At 31.9% G+C, this 18,922-nt stretch overlaps 1 protein-coding gene across 2 annotated transcripts; it reads right to left on the reverse strand.

Moving 5' to 3' along the window:
- Nucleotides 1-968: 968 nt before the first annotated feature.
- LOC122001110 (DNA-directed RNA polymerase III subunit RPC3-like) lies at nucleotides 969-17,914 on the reverse strand. 2 transcript variants are annotated; one of them, XM_042555694.1, is made up of 14 exons: nucleotides 17,758-17,914; nucleotides 17,542-17,689; nucleotides 17,324-17,439; nucleotides 14,265-14,352; nucleotides 14,005-14,144; nucleotides 9,457-9,600; nucleotides 7,919-8,029; nucleotides 7,061-7,154; nucleotides 5,655-5,798; nucleotides 5,509-5,546; nucleotides 5,343-5,435; nucleotides 3,518-3,601; nucleotides 1,606-1,758; nucleotides 969-1,172 (listed from the first exon to the last, which is right to left on the reverse strand). In XM_042555694.1, the coding sequence occupies exons 1-14, from the start codon at nucleotides 17,824-17,826 to the stop codon at nucleotides 1,065-1,067; spliced, it is 1,530 nt and encodes a 509-aa protein (XP_042411628.1). In that variant the 5' UTR covers nucleotides 17,827-17,914; the 3' UTR covers nucleotides 969-1,064. The 2 variants fall into 2 exon arrangements, with proteins under 2 accessions (XP_042411628.1, XP_042411627.1); XM_042555693.1 differs by having other exon boundaries at nucleotides 7,049-7,154.
- Nucleotides 17,915-18,922: the final 1,008 nt, after the last annotated feature.

Here is an 18,922-nt window from a genome sequence, read left to right on the forward strand (position 1 = left end):
ACATTCAATTGTTGAGTTTGAATAAATCCTTAGCAAAATTGACCAGATTTTCCACTAACATTAAAGAAACTTTCAAGAGTACATTGTTTTGATTTGAAGTGATATAAAAACTTTTTGGTCTATCAATTAGTTTTGAATAACAAATGTTCTCTTGGAAGCCTCATTAATATATTCATGCTCTCATATCTAAATTCAACCGCATAAATTGAGAAAAATAAATTTTTAAACATACAAAGACTACTTATTATAAAGCCTAAGATAATGATACTAATCAACATTGCTAATGGATTTTTAAGACTCCCATGGTTAAAAAAAAATATCAACTTTTAAATTTTCAAACAATATAGATCATCTCAGATCAAACTAACTAATAGTTATAAAGAACTCCAATTCACTTCAAACTAAAACTAATATACTATTAAAAGGATCTTTAATATATCAATATCCTCAAATTTAAATTTTAGCAGCATAATTTGAAAATAGTAAATTTTTAAATCTGAAAATAGTAAATTTTTAAATCGATGGACCTGCCATGGACGATTTAGTAAAATGCCATATTTTTATTGTTTATATAACATTTTATTATTAAATCTGAAAACACTAACTGGTCACGACCTACACACGCATCTTCACGCTTCCCCATCAGTTGCCTTTAGACCAAACCCACTTTGTTGTTCTAATACACACTGTAGACTAGTTAATCAACTGGAGACAAATGGAAAAGTTCACCGTCATCCAACCTACTAAATTAATTTAACATGCCCGAGAAATAAGAGGACATTTTATTTTACCCATATAATTTACTTTATTATTCAAAATACCCACTATAACTTTTGAACCACCATTTTCACTTCATAGTTTTGTTTTATTATCAAAATACCCTCGGCTTGTTAAATACTAACTCACTATCTCCGAAGTTGTGCCCAACAAATTTAATATTTTTTTAAATTGAAAATTCATATTAAAACTTATGGGATCCGTAATTCATTATTCCTGGTCGTCCATAATTAACCCAAATATATTTTACAATTGATTAAATATAACAAAAGTACTTGCATTTATGCCTAAAAATCATGGAAAATCATAATAGCATCATCTAGTTTTAAGAGGGACAATTGTAGGATCATCCTACTGTTCTTCAGATGCTTGAGTTTTTCTTCAGAGAGCAGGGCCTGCAAGCAGAAAAAAAAACCAGATCAATAGGCTTTTTTTAAATAAAAAATAAAAAATAAAAACAAGCCTGTATTACAATTTTGAAAGTACTTTTCATTTACGCAATCAAGTAATTAGAGAAATTAATATAACATATAGGTGGTCGTCGATCACCTTAAACACTTTGTCACATGTTATTATAGATGTTAAACATTTTAAGATAGATCAATATTATGTACCATTAAAACCAAACTATTAATAATACATAATATATAAATAACTTAACAAAAAATCATTAATAAATAGCACATAATATATTAAAATCAATAATATCAAATTATTATTATCTAATATACTCATACTATAGCATTGCATGCTCTATCTAATAGATTACTGATCATCATATTAAAAGGATGTTGTTAGTGAAGGAAGGAGGTATTGGGGATCACGAACCTCATGTTCCTGTTCAGCTACGTGAGTGATCTTTTGGTTTAAATTAAGTGCAGCATGATATAAATGGTTTAGGACAAGATTCCATGAAGATTTCTTGTTCAATTTCCACAAAAAATTTTCCCTCCTCTGTCCGGTTCCTTCTACAGAGACTTTCTGCATAAAAAACAAAGATATTGCAAATTACTAAGATGGCCAGAGACAAAAAGAAGAATTTTGTCGGATGTAATATTTGTTTTGCCACAAGTGGGCAGAGTTCCAGAAAATTGTGCATACTTAACGAAAACAAGCAAAAAGGTACAGGGTTAATGGTAAGGGAATAACACTTGAAGTAAAATTAATGTCAGTCAATAAGACATCTGAAATAAAAATCAGAGTAAAACTTCTCGAAAATGATCAAGAAATGCACAGAAACATAATCTATAAACAACTAAAATGAAACCTCCAACAGCTACCAGTTTCTGGATAGAACAGCTCCATTTTGTTGTATGACAAAAAATTCTGGCATGTGAAAGACTAACTTCTGGAATCAGACATGGAATCATTTAATCCCATTTTAAACCAAAAATAATAGCAAGTATCAGCAACCATCATCCAAATATTACATAGTAGTTAACGATTATGAGGCAGTAGCATGCGAATAACATAAAATGTAGGAAGGAAATTATGGCATCAATCAATCTCGAATTACATCTTTAGAAATCATATAAATAGAATTTCCGACACAACTATTTTGAGCAAGCAGGAAAATTGGTTGATCATGCCCATAACTACCAACTTCTAATTATAAGCTGTTAGTTGGTTCATACATCTTTGACAAGCATCAAGCATAGTTGGAAGAAGCTTGTTGCCAGTGCCTTAACAATGAAATCTTGAAGAACAGTCTCCAAGTGGTTTGAAAACTATAGCTTCAGTAGTCAAGACTATATAGATAAGGGCATTTAACAAAAACCAATCTGCTACAGGTTGAGAAAGGCCCAAGTAAAAGTAGAGAAAAGATACAAGTATACTAAGATACAAAGTGGTTGTTCAGCCAAATGCATCTCAACCGTTGTGAAAAATGAAGAGAAAACCAAGCTAGAAAATTCTATGCTACAGACTCAATAAGACAAACAAAGTAGAGCAAAAGATATGAGTCTACAAAGAGAAAAAGGATGTTCAGCTAGGAAATTGGTAGTAGATATGAAAGGCATCAGCAAAATGAGTCAATGTTGAAATTCTGCAGGTTATATTAGGGATAAAATTTGGACAAGAAGAGAGCCATATTGTATGTCAATATATAGCTCAGCACTCATCTTAACCCAAAGTAAGTTCTTGGATTCATTTTAGGAAATAAGGATCTCTCTTTTTTTTTTTGGTTTGTGTTGTGACTTGTGACAAAGAAGTCTCAACCAGCAAAGTTTGGCCTAATGTCTATGACAATCCAATGACATCTTTACAAGGCTGAAATCAGGTGAACAGACAGCAGTATCATAACCTCAGAAAACTAATTATTTGTAAAGATTTGAATGATGATAATGAAAACTGCATTAAACACTATCCAACTTACCATGCAGTGATATGAGATTGCTAAGACTCAACAGTTGATCATTGTGCAAGTTAAAAAACAACATTTGTGATGATAAACTGTTGTATGTCTTTGTGGTCAACATTCAGCCAATTCTATAATAATGTAGTAAGATACAAAATATCCGAAAGGATGAAACTACAAATATCTTAGTTCCAAAATCCCAATGTAATCAGAACAAAATTATTTATGAATGAGAAAGAAGCCAAATCAAGCTTGAAGCCTTATAATTATAATCAACCTGTCTATGTAACCAACAAAGAAGAAAAAGAAAGCACAAAATTATAGAATATAAATAATGTGTTCCATTTGGAATTGCATGCCATAGACAAAAAATGAGTAATTTACCTGCATAGACAGAAAATCATCTTTCCACAAGTTGTATAACACTTGCTGTGCAACTTTCTTATCAACTAATGTAAAGTCTGAAATCTATAATGAGAAATTGACAATTGTTATAAATTACAAACATGGCTAATTACAGTAGAAGCACAATAAATGAAGCAAGCATTTCATGAGCATGCTCAATACTTGGCAAGAAAAGAGAAACACTGACATTTGTCTGAAACATTAAGCAAGCCAATTTAATCGTTCTTCTAAGTCTAGATTAATTAACAAGCTGAACATGAATGTATTTTTAATGTTCATGGGGAAAAACATTCGAAAAGTTTACCAACATTGTTTATTAACAAAGCTCAAGAACTGTCCATCAAAAAACAGTATATGTGGCTACATGTGCACCCTCCTATGCAGATACAATGTTCATTTCATCGAATAGGCTTGAATATACATGTCATATATAAGCTTATCTTCAATTGACTGAGTTAGTTTATTAGTTATATCTCACTTGATATCTTTAAGAATTCACAAGTTACAAAGGTGACTAATGCTGTTTATGTTTAATTTAATGCTACATATTATGATTCAAGTGATAAGAGGTGCAAAGGACAATTATTTGATGATTTAGAACAAAAAAGGTCACACTTGGATCTGACTAAACACAGATTTGGTCACTAAAAGTCATGCACCTGTCCTAGGCAAATAATGATGGAAAAAACTTTTGCTGTACATGTCTCATCTGTTGAGGCACATTCTAGATGGTCGGAGTCTCGGTGCCACCTTCTCTGTGACACTAAATATCATTCTAAGAAGCAAAGAGGAAAGAGGGAGCAACGGTATGAAGGGATAGAAGGGAAGAAAAATATAGGAGGGAAATAGAGAACTGAGGCAAATGAAAACACTTTAGAAAATAAAAAATGGCTTAAAAACTGATAATTGATCATTCTACCCAGGCTTCCATCCACTTATGTTAATTATATCACTCTGCCAAACAAATATAATAAGCCAACTTAAATGATATGCTCTGTGAGTTCATGTATCATATCGACAAGAAAGCTTGTGTGAATTTGTGAATTGAGTGCATAGTTTGTGTGACATATATATATATATATATATATATATATATATATATATATATATATATCTTATTTCCAGAGTATCGACTATCGAGTAGAAGTGATTAATGTGTGTATTATAGATTAGAGAATAACATATATAACACAAAATGCACCACCTAAAAGCATCAACAGCTTATTAGGAAAAATGTAGGATTCCATCAAACACATTTTCTAATGCTTGACATTATGCTTGTGACACCCTAGTTTAGTTCCACATGAAGAATTGTGGATTAATGAAGACAATTTATAAGGTTATATGAAAAAGCTACTGAATGAAGTCATTTTAGCTTGTGAAGCCTAGCTCTTGAGCAAATAACTCTGCCTTGATCCCTTCATTAGACTAACAATTAGATCTATGTTCGTGTACCATCTTATTCATTCAAGGTACCAAATTTTATTTTCTTGTCATTCATTAACCTACATTGCTCAGTGAAACATAAATCCATTCCATATACATATAGATCAACCTCCTTTGAGTTTGTAATTTTCATTCATTTGATATTGCAACTAAAGTATTATGATTAACCTTCCTAAGGATCAGTCACTTTTTTCTTCTAAGTTCCAAACTGTTGAAAAGAAGAAATTCATGAATCCAGATACAAACAAACTCCAATACTTCAAAAGTATTACCATCAAGCAAAAAAAAAGAGTACTGCAATCTTAGAAAATAAGCTTAAGATTTGTTGTCAAAAATCATTTTATAGAAAAGATGATACCTGATCTGTCTCAACAGGGGAACCTTTTCTATTCAACAATCCGAATATCCTAAATGCCTCTTTCCCATACTTTGTTAATATAAGTGACTCAACCTTAAAATTGAACAGACGTGTCAATATGTTATGTTGTTGACTCTGGAAAAATTGTTTAAAAAAATGAATGTACCTCATCCTTCCGGCAAGATTCAGTAATGCATTGCAACTCTATAGTCATGTATTCAGTAATGTCACAGAACAAAAAAGAATAGGGCTGTCACAACTAGAAATTTGTTTCAGTGAACTAAATTGATGCTGTAGGAAGAAGCTGCATACCTATTGTGTAGTAAACATTGCAATCCTCAGTATGTGAAGAACAATCAAGATCTTCAAGGATTCCCCTTACAAGTTCCAACGTCATCGAAATACCATCAGGTTTTCCTCTCACTTTTTCCAAAATACTATCCATCGATGCTTTAACTACAAGTTTAAAAGTAACAAAAAATTTAGTTGCCTTGGGTATTCCACATAACAAATGTAAGCTCCAAGAAACAAACAGACAAATATGAAAGTGCAATCAGTTTTTGAAAAATATGTTCCTAATCCATTATCACTGCCCAATCTTATGTATTAATTTCCATTCTCAAATATAAGACTCTGTCACACAAACTTTGCATTCTCAAAGTTCAGATCTATAGAGTATAGACACTAATGGAAAGACAAAGCTTGTTACATATCAGTTTAATTTTATTTCATCTTCGGAAAAGGTGGATACATCAAACAACTGAATTGCTGATTTTGTGCATGGACCACCAAGACTTCCAAAAGTTGTTCATGAATTACTAACCTCCTTATGAGCCAAAATCAAATATACTGGTGTTTCACGAATTTCACAAGAGCTCAGGTAACAAAGCCTAATTTAGAGCTGTGGATAAAAGAGTACTGACAAACACTGAAAAATTATTAAAAATAGGGTCTAAATCAGTGACACTGAAGTTGCCATATACTCTTGATATTGACATAAGAGACATCAATATAATTGTGAGAAATTTGCTTTACCACATGGCGCTAAGTATCGAGGTGACAGAAAAACAGTCTAACAGTTAAGTCCCCAAAGTAACAGTCAATTTGAAGGGAAAACTAGTTGATTCCTAGCCATAGTTATGATGGAAAATAAACTTTCAAAAATTGACCAGAAGATCTATATCCTCATGTGTATAAAAGCATTTCATATAAGTATGTCATTTGTCAAATCAAACAATGAAATCTGTGACACACCTGCAAGGAAATGGTATTCAGGTCTTATTGTAATTATGCACAAATGTATGCAACCATTGAGCTCAATATCCTTAATACTCCTACACAATTTATCATGATTAATCAATGCGTCTATATATGCATGGATGGATGGATTATGGTTGAAGATCTATAAAATGTCATACACCATATTTCTATCATCTTTTTGGTGTACTACAACTGCACATTGCTTGAAAATATTAATTTATATTATATTCCTTATAGAAACTCCTCACGTCCAACACATGTATCATCTCCGACATAAAAGATCAAAATAATTATGCAATCAAATATTAGGTTTTAGTTTTACTCTAAATATCTATAAGTAGCATTAAAAATGGGAGATTTTTTACAATTAAATTCCAATTTGCTTAAGACTGACAAGAGAACAGGAAAGCAGATAAGAAATTATATGAAAAGGGAAGCACTACAACCATAGATCTTACTAGAATTGCATTCTTGTTCGCTGGACTCAATGATCGCTTCCAACACAACACCAGCATCAAGACCCTTCCTTGACCTCACCTTTGCAACACAAACCTAAACCAACAGAAAATAGCATTAATGATGCTGAAAGATGCAGTTGCAAAAGGGTAAAACAGAATACTAACAAGTAGATCGAAAGTACAAAACAAAATTGAACAAAAAGAAAAAATCGAAAAGAATATATCATGACATAAAATCATCATCACATCAGCCGTGTTTATCGCGACTACTCAGTGTTGGGCAAAGAATATGTCAAGACACAGACCCACAAATCAAGTGTTGAGAAGTGCAGGATTTATACAAAGAAAGTATCAAAGGCATATGAGCGTCATCAACATTGCAATGTGATAATAACAATGGCAGTATGGATATGATCTCATGTCAATGTATCTTATTAACTCCTGTGTATCACATAGATGACTACTTAGAATTCAATGGAAAACTTAATTTCCCCCTTCTCAGCATCATGATTTAGCAAACAACAAGAAAATTTTGAAATGTGACCAACATAGGCAACTGTAGATCACTGTCAATTACTTTAATCAAATCACAAAATTAACAGCACTATCAAGTTAGTAACTGTTTTGTTAAATAGTAACTACTAAGAGCATTCCAAAAAATATTTAAGGACTTTTTACATTACTTCATCCTTAGTTACATTTTCTTGAGGCAAGCAATATATTGAATATCACTTCATGAAAGACTCGAAGAAAGAACCAACACATGTATAATAAGTAAAATATATTTTCATTACAGGATTGCAGCATATATTACATATAAAACATAATAGGGCATAAGATAAAGAGCAGAATGACTACCTTCTTCTTCAGACAAAAAACAAATTTCTGAAAATTTGCCCGCCAGAGGACCTCAGTTTCAGATATTGTAGCTTCAGTCTCTTCATCTAACTCTGTAGACTCAAATTTACGCTGCAAAATAATAGATTACTCGCAAATAAGTGGCAATCATGCAACCAGGCTAGCCATCTTAAATGCATACAGAAGGTGTCAATTGATAAGTTGGTAAAGACTTTGGAAATTGTTGCAAAAGTTCTATGTTCAAACCTGGTCTTCACCAAACGGGATTTGCTTCCACATATATCCAAAAAAAAAACAGAAAACTTAATGCAAACAATAAATGGCAATGTGTGCAAACTAATCTTGGTCATTTGATAGATCTCATCCCGCCATTGAGCATTACAAAGGCTATCACTAGAATACAAAAGCATACAAACTCCAATCTTCATTAGTGTCAACATTTTTCTGTATTTAATGGAATCACCTTGTTTAAGTGTAGGATTGATAGCTCATCTATCTATTGACATTCTCATCACATAACAATTTTCCCACATTACATATCATATTTACAAAACATCAAATAAAATAGTAAAGATTAGCAAAATAGTTATCAGTGAACATGGCACAGAAAATTAATGACCAAATGAAGAGCAACAAGAGACAATACAAATACCATTAGGTTATATAATTTGTTGTGCAAGCTGTAGAGGCATGTGTAAAATGTTTGGCTACCTTTTGAGGAACAGGGTAAGAAACTTCCACAAACCTAGTTTAATTGGAAAGAACCAGGTGAGCATTGCTACTGGTGATAGAATACACTCATAAATCAAGGACATATTCCACCATTATGTGGATAGCATTCATGAAAGCATAACAATTGAATATTTTGATTTTTGCTAGCAAAATTTATATATGATTGACATTAATAAAGATTAGTTCATCTACACACACGGGCATAGAATTCCCAATAACATAATAAGTTCCAAAGTTATTGGAAGGACCACAATCTTGGACTATCCACATTCAACAATTATGACTGGGAACGCCTCGAAGGTATGTGGAACAAGCAGTGTTAGAGCAATCACTCACGATGGAATTAAGTTTATTGAGCCAGATTCCAAATATAGTGTATTCTTGCTGATTGTTTCATCATCTTGTCAAAAAGAATAGAAAACTATTGAAGCCTCACTTTGTGAAAGCATGAAAATAGTTTCAACTGTGTAAAAACTTATAGACACAATTGCCTATTTAACATCAATATATCCAACTTCAACTGTTCAACATGTATATAATTTTTAGGAAACAAGATGTCATGTTCTTAATTTCATTCATCATCATTTAGGCATGCACAATCATGAGTAGACAAAAAGATGTATGCACAATCATGAGTATTGATATTTGCATATTAAAGAAACCAAAGTTAACATTTTGCAAGATATATAAACACAACAAAAAAGGAAAATAGCCCTGAAAATGACAACCAGTCTCACAATGCAGGCAAAAAATTTCCTAATAAATCAAGTTTCACCAGAAGACATGGATTAGCTACAGAGGCCAACCTTATCACCAACTGTGACATCCTGTTTATCTTCAGTGACTGAAGCGTCAGTTCCAGCATTAGGAATTTCAGAAAATCTTTCAGCATCAGTGAGGCTTGCAGCTATTACAACTTGTTGCTCGAGAGAAAGAATCTCTTCCCTGAATTGTAGAACAAAATGAACTACATATATAAGCTTCTAGTTTAACCATAATGATAACAAATGCAAGAATTATGGACAACAAGATGCAAGGAAAACATAAGCAATATGACCTCAAACAAAAAAAAAAGCCAAAAATATATTCTATAATCTGTAAAACCATACTTCGGTTTCTTATTTGGGGAATCTTATGCACTACTCTTCTAATGGATCAAACTAGGAAAGTTATGTCTAGTCAGAACATCAGAATATTTGAGAACAAAACACTCACAAAATACAATATCCATAAAAAAAAATAGTAAAACAAAAATTCATTTTGACACATTACACTAAAAATGTTGTAAGAAGAAACATAACTAAATATCTGCACTGTCTTGCAATTACACTACATGGGAAATCCTATCCTAGTGGTCAATGTGACTTTTACCTCAAATAAATTAATCTTTTTAAAGTTCCTTTCAACAAGGATTTGGGAGGAGTGTTAGAATGTAAAGTACATGAAGTTAACATTTTGGATTTTATATATGTAAGAAACAAGTTGGGTATTCTTAGCCAAAACATTGCTATCAGTATTCGTACAATTAAATCTGCTAAAGAAAATAAGAAATATTGGATGGTGTTGTGGGTGAGGAATTTAAAATATCATACTCATGCACAATAGGGCAAGATGCAATTTCATACGGTTAGGTGCAACAAGATTATGCCAAGCCTCCAGCTAAACTAATTCAAGATAAAGAAAACTAAAGTGCCATCAATTTGATGCACTTGCAATTGTAAATCATATAAAAAGGAGTGACGGCCTACATATCACATCATCTCAACATATTTGGTTATTTTCACTAAATTCGAGAATAAAAAAATCCTTTCAAAGTGTTCCCAAAGTATTTTGCATATGAACCAGAGTAATTCAAATAATATAAATCACAACTTAAAGAAATGCATGTCAACCAACCTGAGCAACAAAACAAAACAAATAAATTGTGAGTCTCAAATATTTTGAGATTAGCTATTAGGATTTATTTGGCATTAAGCAGATACACTTAAGTAAAAAAGTTCACAAGATGACGAGTTTGTTGAAAGTTTTACACTAATTGTCAAGGCCTAACCAACCTTCCACCTTCTCATTACATGTTTGGAACCACTATGGTGATGACCTAAGCAAGGTTTAAAATTTCGACCTGTGCCAAAGTTTGAATCCCAAATCGGAACGATACAATTTTGGTACCGTATAATGTCGTGCCATCATGCCGTGCCAATACAGTTCGATATATATATATATATCATGTAACTTAATAGCATATATTTATCAAAACTTCCGAAATAAAGGATAGTTAATTTAAAATATTTCCTAGGCGTAAAAAATATATTAATATTCATAATTCTAAACCTTGATTCTAAGATTAAAAATAATAAATTATTATCTATAATAATTATTTAAATTAACACAAAAATCCTAATTTTTATATATAATTATAGTTTATAAATATTCTAAATAATATATATTAAATATTATAGTTTATATATATATATATATATATATATATATATATATATATATATATATATAGCTTATATTGCATTTTAAAATCAAATTATTTAAAGTTTTTATATATTTTTAAATTTTTTAATAATTTTTTTTTTAGAATTATTTATAAAATTATTTTACATATTTTTATAAAATTTTAGTCTATTTTTAAAATCGCAAAGGGGCGAGACGACGAGAAAAAATCACGAAAGGGAGGAGAGGCAAATCGCGAATCCGTAAGGAAAAGTTGGATTTTATTAAAAATTTTAATTAAAATCATTATATTATATATATAATTTCTAATTAATTATCATATAAATTAAAATATATATTATATAAATTAATAATTAATTAAATAAATTGTTAATTAATTAATATATTATAATATATAATTTTATTATTTTTATTAAAAATATAAAAAAATAAAGTAAAAAAAGATAATTTATATAATATATAGTTATGTAATTTAAAATAATTTTAAAATCAAACTTTAAATTATTTTTATAAATTAAAAATAGATTAAAATTTTATAAAAATATTTAAAATAATTTTAAAATTTTATAAATAATTCTAAAAAATTAATTGTTAAAAAATTTAAAAAACATATAATTTTTTAAATAAATTTGATTTTAAAATGCAATATAAGCTATATATATATATATATATATATATATATATATATATATATATATACACACACTATAATATTTAATATATATTATTTAGAATATTTATAAACTATAATTATATAAATTAATAAATAAATAATTTATATAATTATTATATATAAATTAGGATTTTTGTGTTAATTTAAATAATTATTATAGATAATAATTTATTTATTTTAAATCTTAGAATCAAGGTTTGGAATCATGAATATTAATATACTTTTTACACCTAGGAAATACTTTAAATTAACTATCCTTTATTTCATAAGTTTTGATAAAGATATGCTATCAGGTTACATAAAATTAATATACAACTTAACGATTTCCTATGTTACGGACTATACGTCACGCGACTGTGCGAACCCAATGCGCCTAGATTGAATCCAAGCAGGCGCCCTGGATTCAATCCAGGCACCCTAGATTCAATCAGAACGTTTTTTTTTTGTTTATTTTTTTGGGATATATTATATGTATTTAGGGTTCAAGATTTTAGGATTTAGGAGTTGGGTTATAATGAGTTTGAACGAATAAGATTTTCCCTCTAGGGTTCAGGCTTTCCTCTTGGATCATGATTAAAATTTTAGATGTTCACCGAGTATATTATATGTATTTAGGGTTCAAGATTTAGGAAATGTTGATTTTTAAAAATTAAAAAATAAATAAATTGAGGCGCCTGGATTTGATGCCTCAACTTTGTAAAAAAAAATTGACGAAGGCGCCTCCAATGCATTGAAGGCGCCTCGAGTCGGGGCGCGCACAAATCCACAGCAAGCGGTCCACAACATAGCAATTCTCATACAACTTTATATATATATATATATATATAAACCGTATCGACACGGTACAGTACGGTTCTAAACCGTATCATTCTGGTTTAGAACCGAAACCTTAGCACAGGTCAAAATTTTAATCCTTGGTTCAATCAATAACTCATAGATGACTTGGAAAATATGAACAAAGATTGATTTAGTTCACATAATCATTAGGCAACATAAGCAAATGCAATTCAGTTTGACTACACTCATACTAAGCAGTGTATGCAGTCACTCAAAATAACGGGGAGAACAAAAGCAAAACATTCAGGAGCCTTCAAAATCTTCTATATAGGAAGAGTTTGATTCATTAGCATTCATCTTTAAGAACCACATGAACCTCAAAGTGAAGGGATGCTAGTCCAACAATCTCTATTTTCAGATAATACCACCACAATGGTCGGCCATCCTAGGTAGAGTGTTAACTCCATTCCAATGAATGGTATTAAAATCTTCAGAACCACTGATTCCCAATGTTAATAGTCTAGGCATTATTGTCATGCAAGCCCATTTCCCTATCTTGAAAATTGCTCTCATAATCTAAGAGTTGTGAAGGCACGATCAAGTTCCCCTAGATCTTGCAGCAAGGTCACAAGTTGTTGGGCTGCATGTTCTTCCTAAAACAAGTTCTTTTAACTACTCAAGAAGGTTGAGTTGTTACTCAAGAAACCACTCAAAACTAGTTTGATAGATCCATATATAACATTTTTCTTTGTTTGACATTGGTTGGCAATCCAATGCAAGCCTACTCCTTTATCCGGATTTGGGACCGGCCATGGTGGAGTTTATTCGCCATGGGTGGAGTCTGGATTAGGCCATTGGACGAACTTCTACAAACATCAAGAGAACTCATGGACCCCAAATACTCAAGAATCCGGGAAATGAAAATTGTAAAGCATCATAATTCTTTCTATTATTGTATGGTTTATATAAAGGAGCAACTATTACACCTCGCTACATCAATTCCATGACAACCACATAAGTACATATATCATATTCGTTGAGTGACTACCGCAAGCACTACAAAACCACTATATCTACTACTTCCATCACAAAAAAGGGATCTACTATATCCACTTCAGGATACGATACTTTGAAGTAAATTTTGCGCTTACAAATTTAAAAGTCGTATGAATGAAAATTCCTACAAATTTGACTAGAAAAGTTGATGAAGCACGATGAGTTACTTGCAACATCTATAGCCATGGGATACTCATCTTAGGATGATCCTTTTGTCAATGGATGCTCCTATGACATTCCTAGTCTCTAAAGGAGGAGATCCAATTATGTAGGATTTGCTAAACTGGTCCAAATTGGCTTACTAATAGGATACCCAATACAATATTTGATTAATGATGATAAGCAAAGAAGAAAATTTATAAAATATCTATGATTTTAAACTTATCTTAGAACTGCGTTTCCTTGCTGGAGCTGCTTCCTCTGAGGGTGCTATAAAGGGTTCAGGCCTGGGACATCGTTCAACATAATGTCCATGTACTAATTTACTGAAGTTTTTTCTCAAAACATCCACATTGCATGAACTGCCTAAGGAACATTCACAATTTTTGAAATATTCAATGTACACAAAGCTAATAGAGCTCCAAGGAACTTTCAAGAAAAAACATTTAAAAAGATATGAATTGTGAGGTGACATATTCAGCCTACCTTCTGACTGCTTTGAAGTTGCCCGTACGATGAGCTGATCAAAAGTCAACCTACCATATCCTAGTAAACCCTGCAGAAGAGTCTCACACTGCAACAAGTGTGGAAAATGATATCATTTGTCATATCAAAATTAGAACAAACAACAGGGTTTGTTATATCATGCATTTGATTAAATGAATTGAACTGTTTTAACATGAATATTTCTTGTGAAATTTACTTAGAGATATGGTAGAGTCCATTATATCAAAAAAAACAATAAATTTATTCTTTAGGCTAAGAAGAGAAAATTATCTAAATAAAAATAACTTCAATATAATTATTTGATGATATAACACAATGTGAAAAAATAGGACATGTAACTAGAGATTTGGATGGATTAAAATGATGAAGAATCGTCTTTTCACCATCTAATATTCCACTTTTTTGCAAGTTCATATAGCTATTCATAGTATGCTACTTTGGAATAATTCATTCATCATCCAACTATGCCATGCAACATGTTAGGGAGTCCTCTCCACATGAACTGAACTCAGGAATGATCAGCCAATCAATTAAAATTAAAAATTCAGCACTTAGTTATGATTGTTTAAATTAAGGCTGGATTATGTAATTGAGACCAAATGGATTTCCTGTGTCATGATGTAACTCTATAAACAGAATAATAAGAAATACAAAAAACAACAAATTTGATGTCTTGACTCCAACTCATTCATTTTCTAGAATGTTAAGGCTCCTTGATGTATCTCGGCATGGCTGCTACTTACATGAAAATCTCAAACAAAGAGGATATATAATCTGAGATGCTAAGCTTTTGAAGAATTTCAAAACTACAGTCTAGTAACAATAGCACTAAAAAAACATAACCCTAATAATGTTAATAGGACAAGGCAAGTTCTGGTGTATTTACTCAGAGAAACAACATTATAAAGTCTTGCAATGTTTAATTGTTACTGCTCGACAATAAAATGTGAAGGAATGGTGGTGAACCCTTTACATGAAAAATTTACAATGCAAATTCTTAGTAAAGATGAAAATAGATTTGGCATGGCAAGTGCAAGCACAACCATTGTTGTGTTGTCAGCTATATTTTCAGCCATCATAAAAGTCTCAGGACAGATGACGCCAACGGAACCACAAGTAACAATTTAAGAAAGACAGCAAGCTAAGAAAACCATTAAAAGGCTCTGTTAGGCATAAAACAACAATTAAATAAAAAGAAGTTTATAAGAGAAAGCATCATAAAGACAGCAATAATAAAATACATATGTGGCGATGAAAGGACTTTCTGGAGATAGAAAATCATGACAAAAGATCTAGTCTAACAACATAGAAGGGGTCACATGGTGTGGAAATTGATTCAGGAGTGGAGTATTGCAGTTCCTAGAGAACATAAAAATCCAAGGCAACAAGGTTACCCTACTTTATTCTCTAAGCCCTAAACCTTACCCCACAATCCCTTAACTCTAAATATTTATTTTTTGTGAAAGTAAAATTTTCAACTCTTTCTCCTTTTCTAAGAAGGGAAGATCGATTTTCTCTTTCACTCTCAAGTCAAAATGCAAAAGAACCAAAACTCTCATTGTTCACTATCGTGGAGGATGGATAATCTTATCTCACACTATACAATAACAGGCTTCAATAGAGGACATTTCCAATGTACACACAACTTCCTTAGTATGAAACAACAGCAAATTGACTCATTTATTAGGATCACGAATGAACAAAGAGCATCTACATTGTTCTAACATATCTCAATAGTATACCTTCACTTTGAGGAGGAATGCATCCTCGCCAACTTCTCCATATGAGTGGGCAGATACAAAAAACTAAATCAAAGTGGCCCTGAAATTTAGGCCATTTTGGGTTTCAAGGATAACATAACACTGGATTTCATGTTTACGTTGAATTTTAAGTGTTAATATAAAACCAAAAAAAAAAATCAAACCCAAAATGTTTATTCATTGTTAATATCAAATAACACAAATGTCTTGGTGTAATGGTTAAGTTGTTGTCGTATGACCTAGAGGTCACGGATTCGAGTCTCGGAAACAACCTCTTGCAAAGCAAGGTAAGGCTACGTACAATAGACCTTTTCTAAGACCCCGCATTGGCCGGAGCTTCGTGCACCGAGCTTCCCTTTAATATCAAATAATACCCATGTGATGTGTAATAATAATATATATAGTATGTTAAGTACGAAGTGGTATGATAATAACTATTATGAAAGCCAAAAATCCCCAAAAATCCAATAAAACATGAATCTTGAGTTGAACTGAATCAAAAGAATTGAGTTTGAATTTTTTATTCTACATCATACTTTGTGCTTGGTTTGAGTTTTTTACACCCCAAAGGAAGCCAGCTCAGGGCCCTTGCTCACCCTATTTTTGTACTCCTTGTCAGCAGATCCCATGGGGATTTTGATGATTCCAAAACTACGAACATCACCGACGTAAATCAACCCCATAATAGTACCTCCCTACTGCTGCCTTGATCCAAGACTTTCAACAATTAAACTATAGCAATGTTGCCCCCGATTTTGTGACAGAGGCTGTGCATGGTCTAGAGGATGTGTGTGGTCTTCAGGGAGGAATGGTGTTTGTGGTGCATTTTCCACATGGAAATAGATCATGATGGACCAATCAAACAGTTACAATCAAGGCTCGGCACTTAATTAAATAAAACTAGGTAAGGCAATTGAGACTATCAAGAATATAAATGTAGAAACTGCTCTCTTTTCTAGCAGCTAAAGCTATGTGGATATATCGTTAGCAACTTTAATATTGGTGGCATAAATCGTTAGCAACTTTAATATGGAACCAAAGAAGAAGGTTAAATAAGGTTAAGGAATTCTCCTATGAGTCCAATCTATTTTTTGCGCTTCTCTCTGTCAAGCTCCGCTCCTCGTCCCTTTGAGCTCTCTGCCGCTTCCAAAATAAAGAAGCAGAGAACAAGAGGGTCGATGGTGATATCTCTTTCAATTCTATGAAGGGTCTACCCTAAGCTCTCCTGTAAAACTAGAAATTTTAACCCGACAAAATTAGGAGAAGAAAAAAACTGACCTGTACCCCCAGATCCCCTTTGACAATGGCCAAGAATTTTGAGAAACGCATTCGGTGGAGGATGTTGTCGAAGAGCGCCATGTACTGCGTCACCGTCTTCGTCGCCCCACCCGCCCCTGCCGCCCAATTATCAAAACAAATAAGGTCGACCAACAACTTTGCCACGAGTTAAGAGGAGACAAGGGGAGTAGAAATCATCTATTCACGACAGTTCGCACCTCCTCTTGGAACGGAGAAGGCTTGGACGCAGTTGTGCTGGATAAGGACAAGGAGGCAGTTCTTGACCTGTGAGTTAGAGAACTCCGTGGTGCGGACGATCTCTTGAAGTGAGAGGCTTCCTCTCTTCAGCAGGCAACTGCAGACCTTCTGCAATAGGGAAAGAGAGAGTAGATGAAGAATATGAGGCAAAACGAAGGGGGAAGAGGAAACCTTACAGCTACGAGGTCGCCGAAGTGCGCGGTGATGACGCAGACTGCGAGATTGACGCCGTCTTGGCTGATCATGGCGGCGGGGTGGCGGGGCGGCGGTAGCAGCGGCGCGGCGAACGTGAGGTTGCTTCCGCGAGATAAACCTTCTTAATCTAGGGATTTATATTTCAGAAAATATTTATGTAAATAACTCATTGTTAATTATATAATTTAAACAAATGAAATGAACTAAAATATAGAGAATGACTGATATAATAATAATAATAATAATAATAATATAATATGGGAAATATATATTAAAAAATTATAACTCATAAAAACTATATAAGAGTTTGAATAAAAAACTAATGATAAAATTATATATATAATAATTAAGAATTTTAAAAAAAACTTAAAATGCCTATTGTGTTTTAATCGTAAGCTATCAGTACTGCTTTCTGGTTTTTTTTTACGTTAGTATATCTTAAACAATTCAATAAAAAATGAAAGTTCATCATGGATTATTTATCAACAAATGGAGTTGATAATGAAAAAGATATTAAATAATTTATAACGAAGTAGGAATTAATATCGTCAGTCCAACAATAAATATAAAAGATAAATTATAAAAAAATATTTTAACCTAATGTAATAATTTTTTACGTAGAAAATATCCGACACCTAATAAATTATTTAGAGAAAGGGGCAATAGAGATGAGATGAAATGCAAGGAATGAGTTTATGAGACTTTTTTTTTCAAAAAAAAAAAAAACTATCTTTGTGAAATTACAAAAGATAAAAGAAATTTTAGAAGGGATGTCAAGTTGACAACTAGAATGGAAAAGAATACAAATGTGGCAATTAAGGATTTAGATGAAAGAGGATCAATTTAATTGAGATGAGACTCCTCGTTTTTAAAATCGGTTTTTAACAAAAATAAATGGTTAGATTTTTTTTATTTATCAAAATAAGTACCTTAATTTTAAAACTATCAACTCTTTTCTGCCCCTTTCGCTAACCTCCTAAATTTTATCTCTTCAAACATCATTCTTCAATGCATCCGAGTCATAATTCAAGATATTTAAATCAAAAGTTATTTGTATGGTTAGGATGCACGTCACCTCATCATAAGTCTCACCTTATCTCTCTCTTTTCTTTTCATGTTCTTATATTGACAACTTCAACATGAACA

Source organism: Zingiber officinale, chromosome 7A (assembly GCF_018446385.1).
Source record: "Zingiber officinale cultivar Zhangliang chromosome 7A, Zo_v1.1, whole genome shotgun sequence".
NCBI lineage: Eukaryota > Viridiplantae > Streptophyta > Magnoliopsida > Zingiberales > Zingiberaceae > Zingiber > Zingiber officinale.

Bases quoted from the DNA above. Each gene is read 5' to 3' on its own strand.
- LOC122001110 (XM_042555693.1), bottom strand. From the start codon at position 17,826: ATGATCAGCCAAGACGGCGTCAATCTCGCAGTCTGCGTCATCACCGCG. The intron at 9,601-14,004 runs ATAAGTTTAAAA...TTTGTTCTACAA, and splicing joins CAAGGAAACGCAGTTCTAAG to TTCAGGGAAGAGATTCTTTC. The intron at 5,436-5,508 runs GTACATTCATTT...TTCAATTTTAAG, and splicing joins AATCTTGCCGGAAGGATGAG to GTTGAGTCACTTATATTAAC.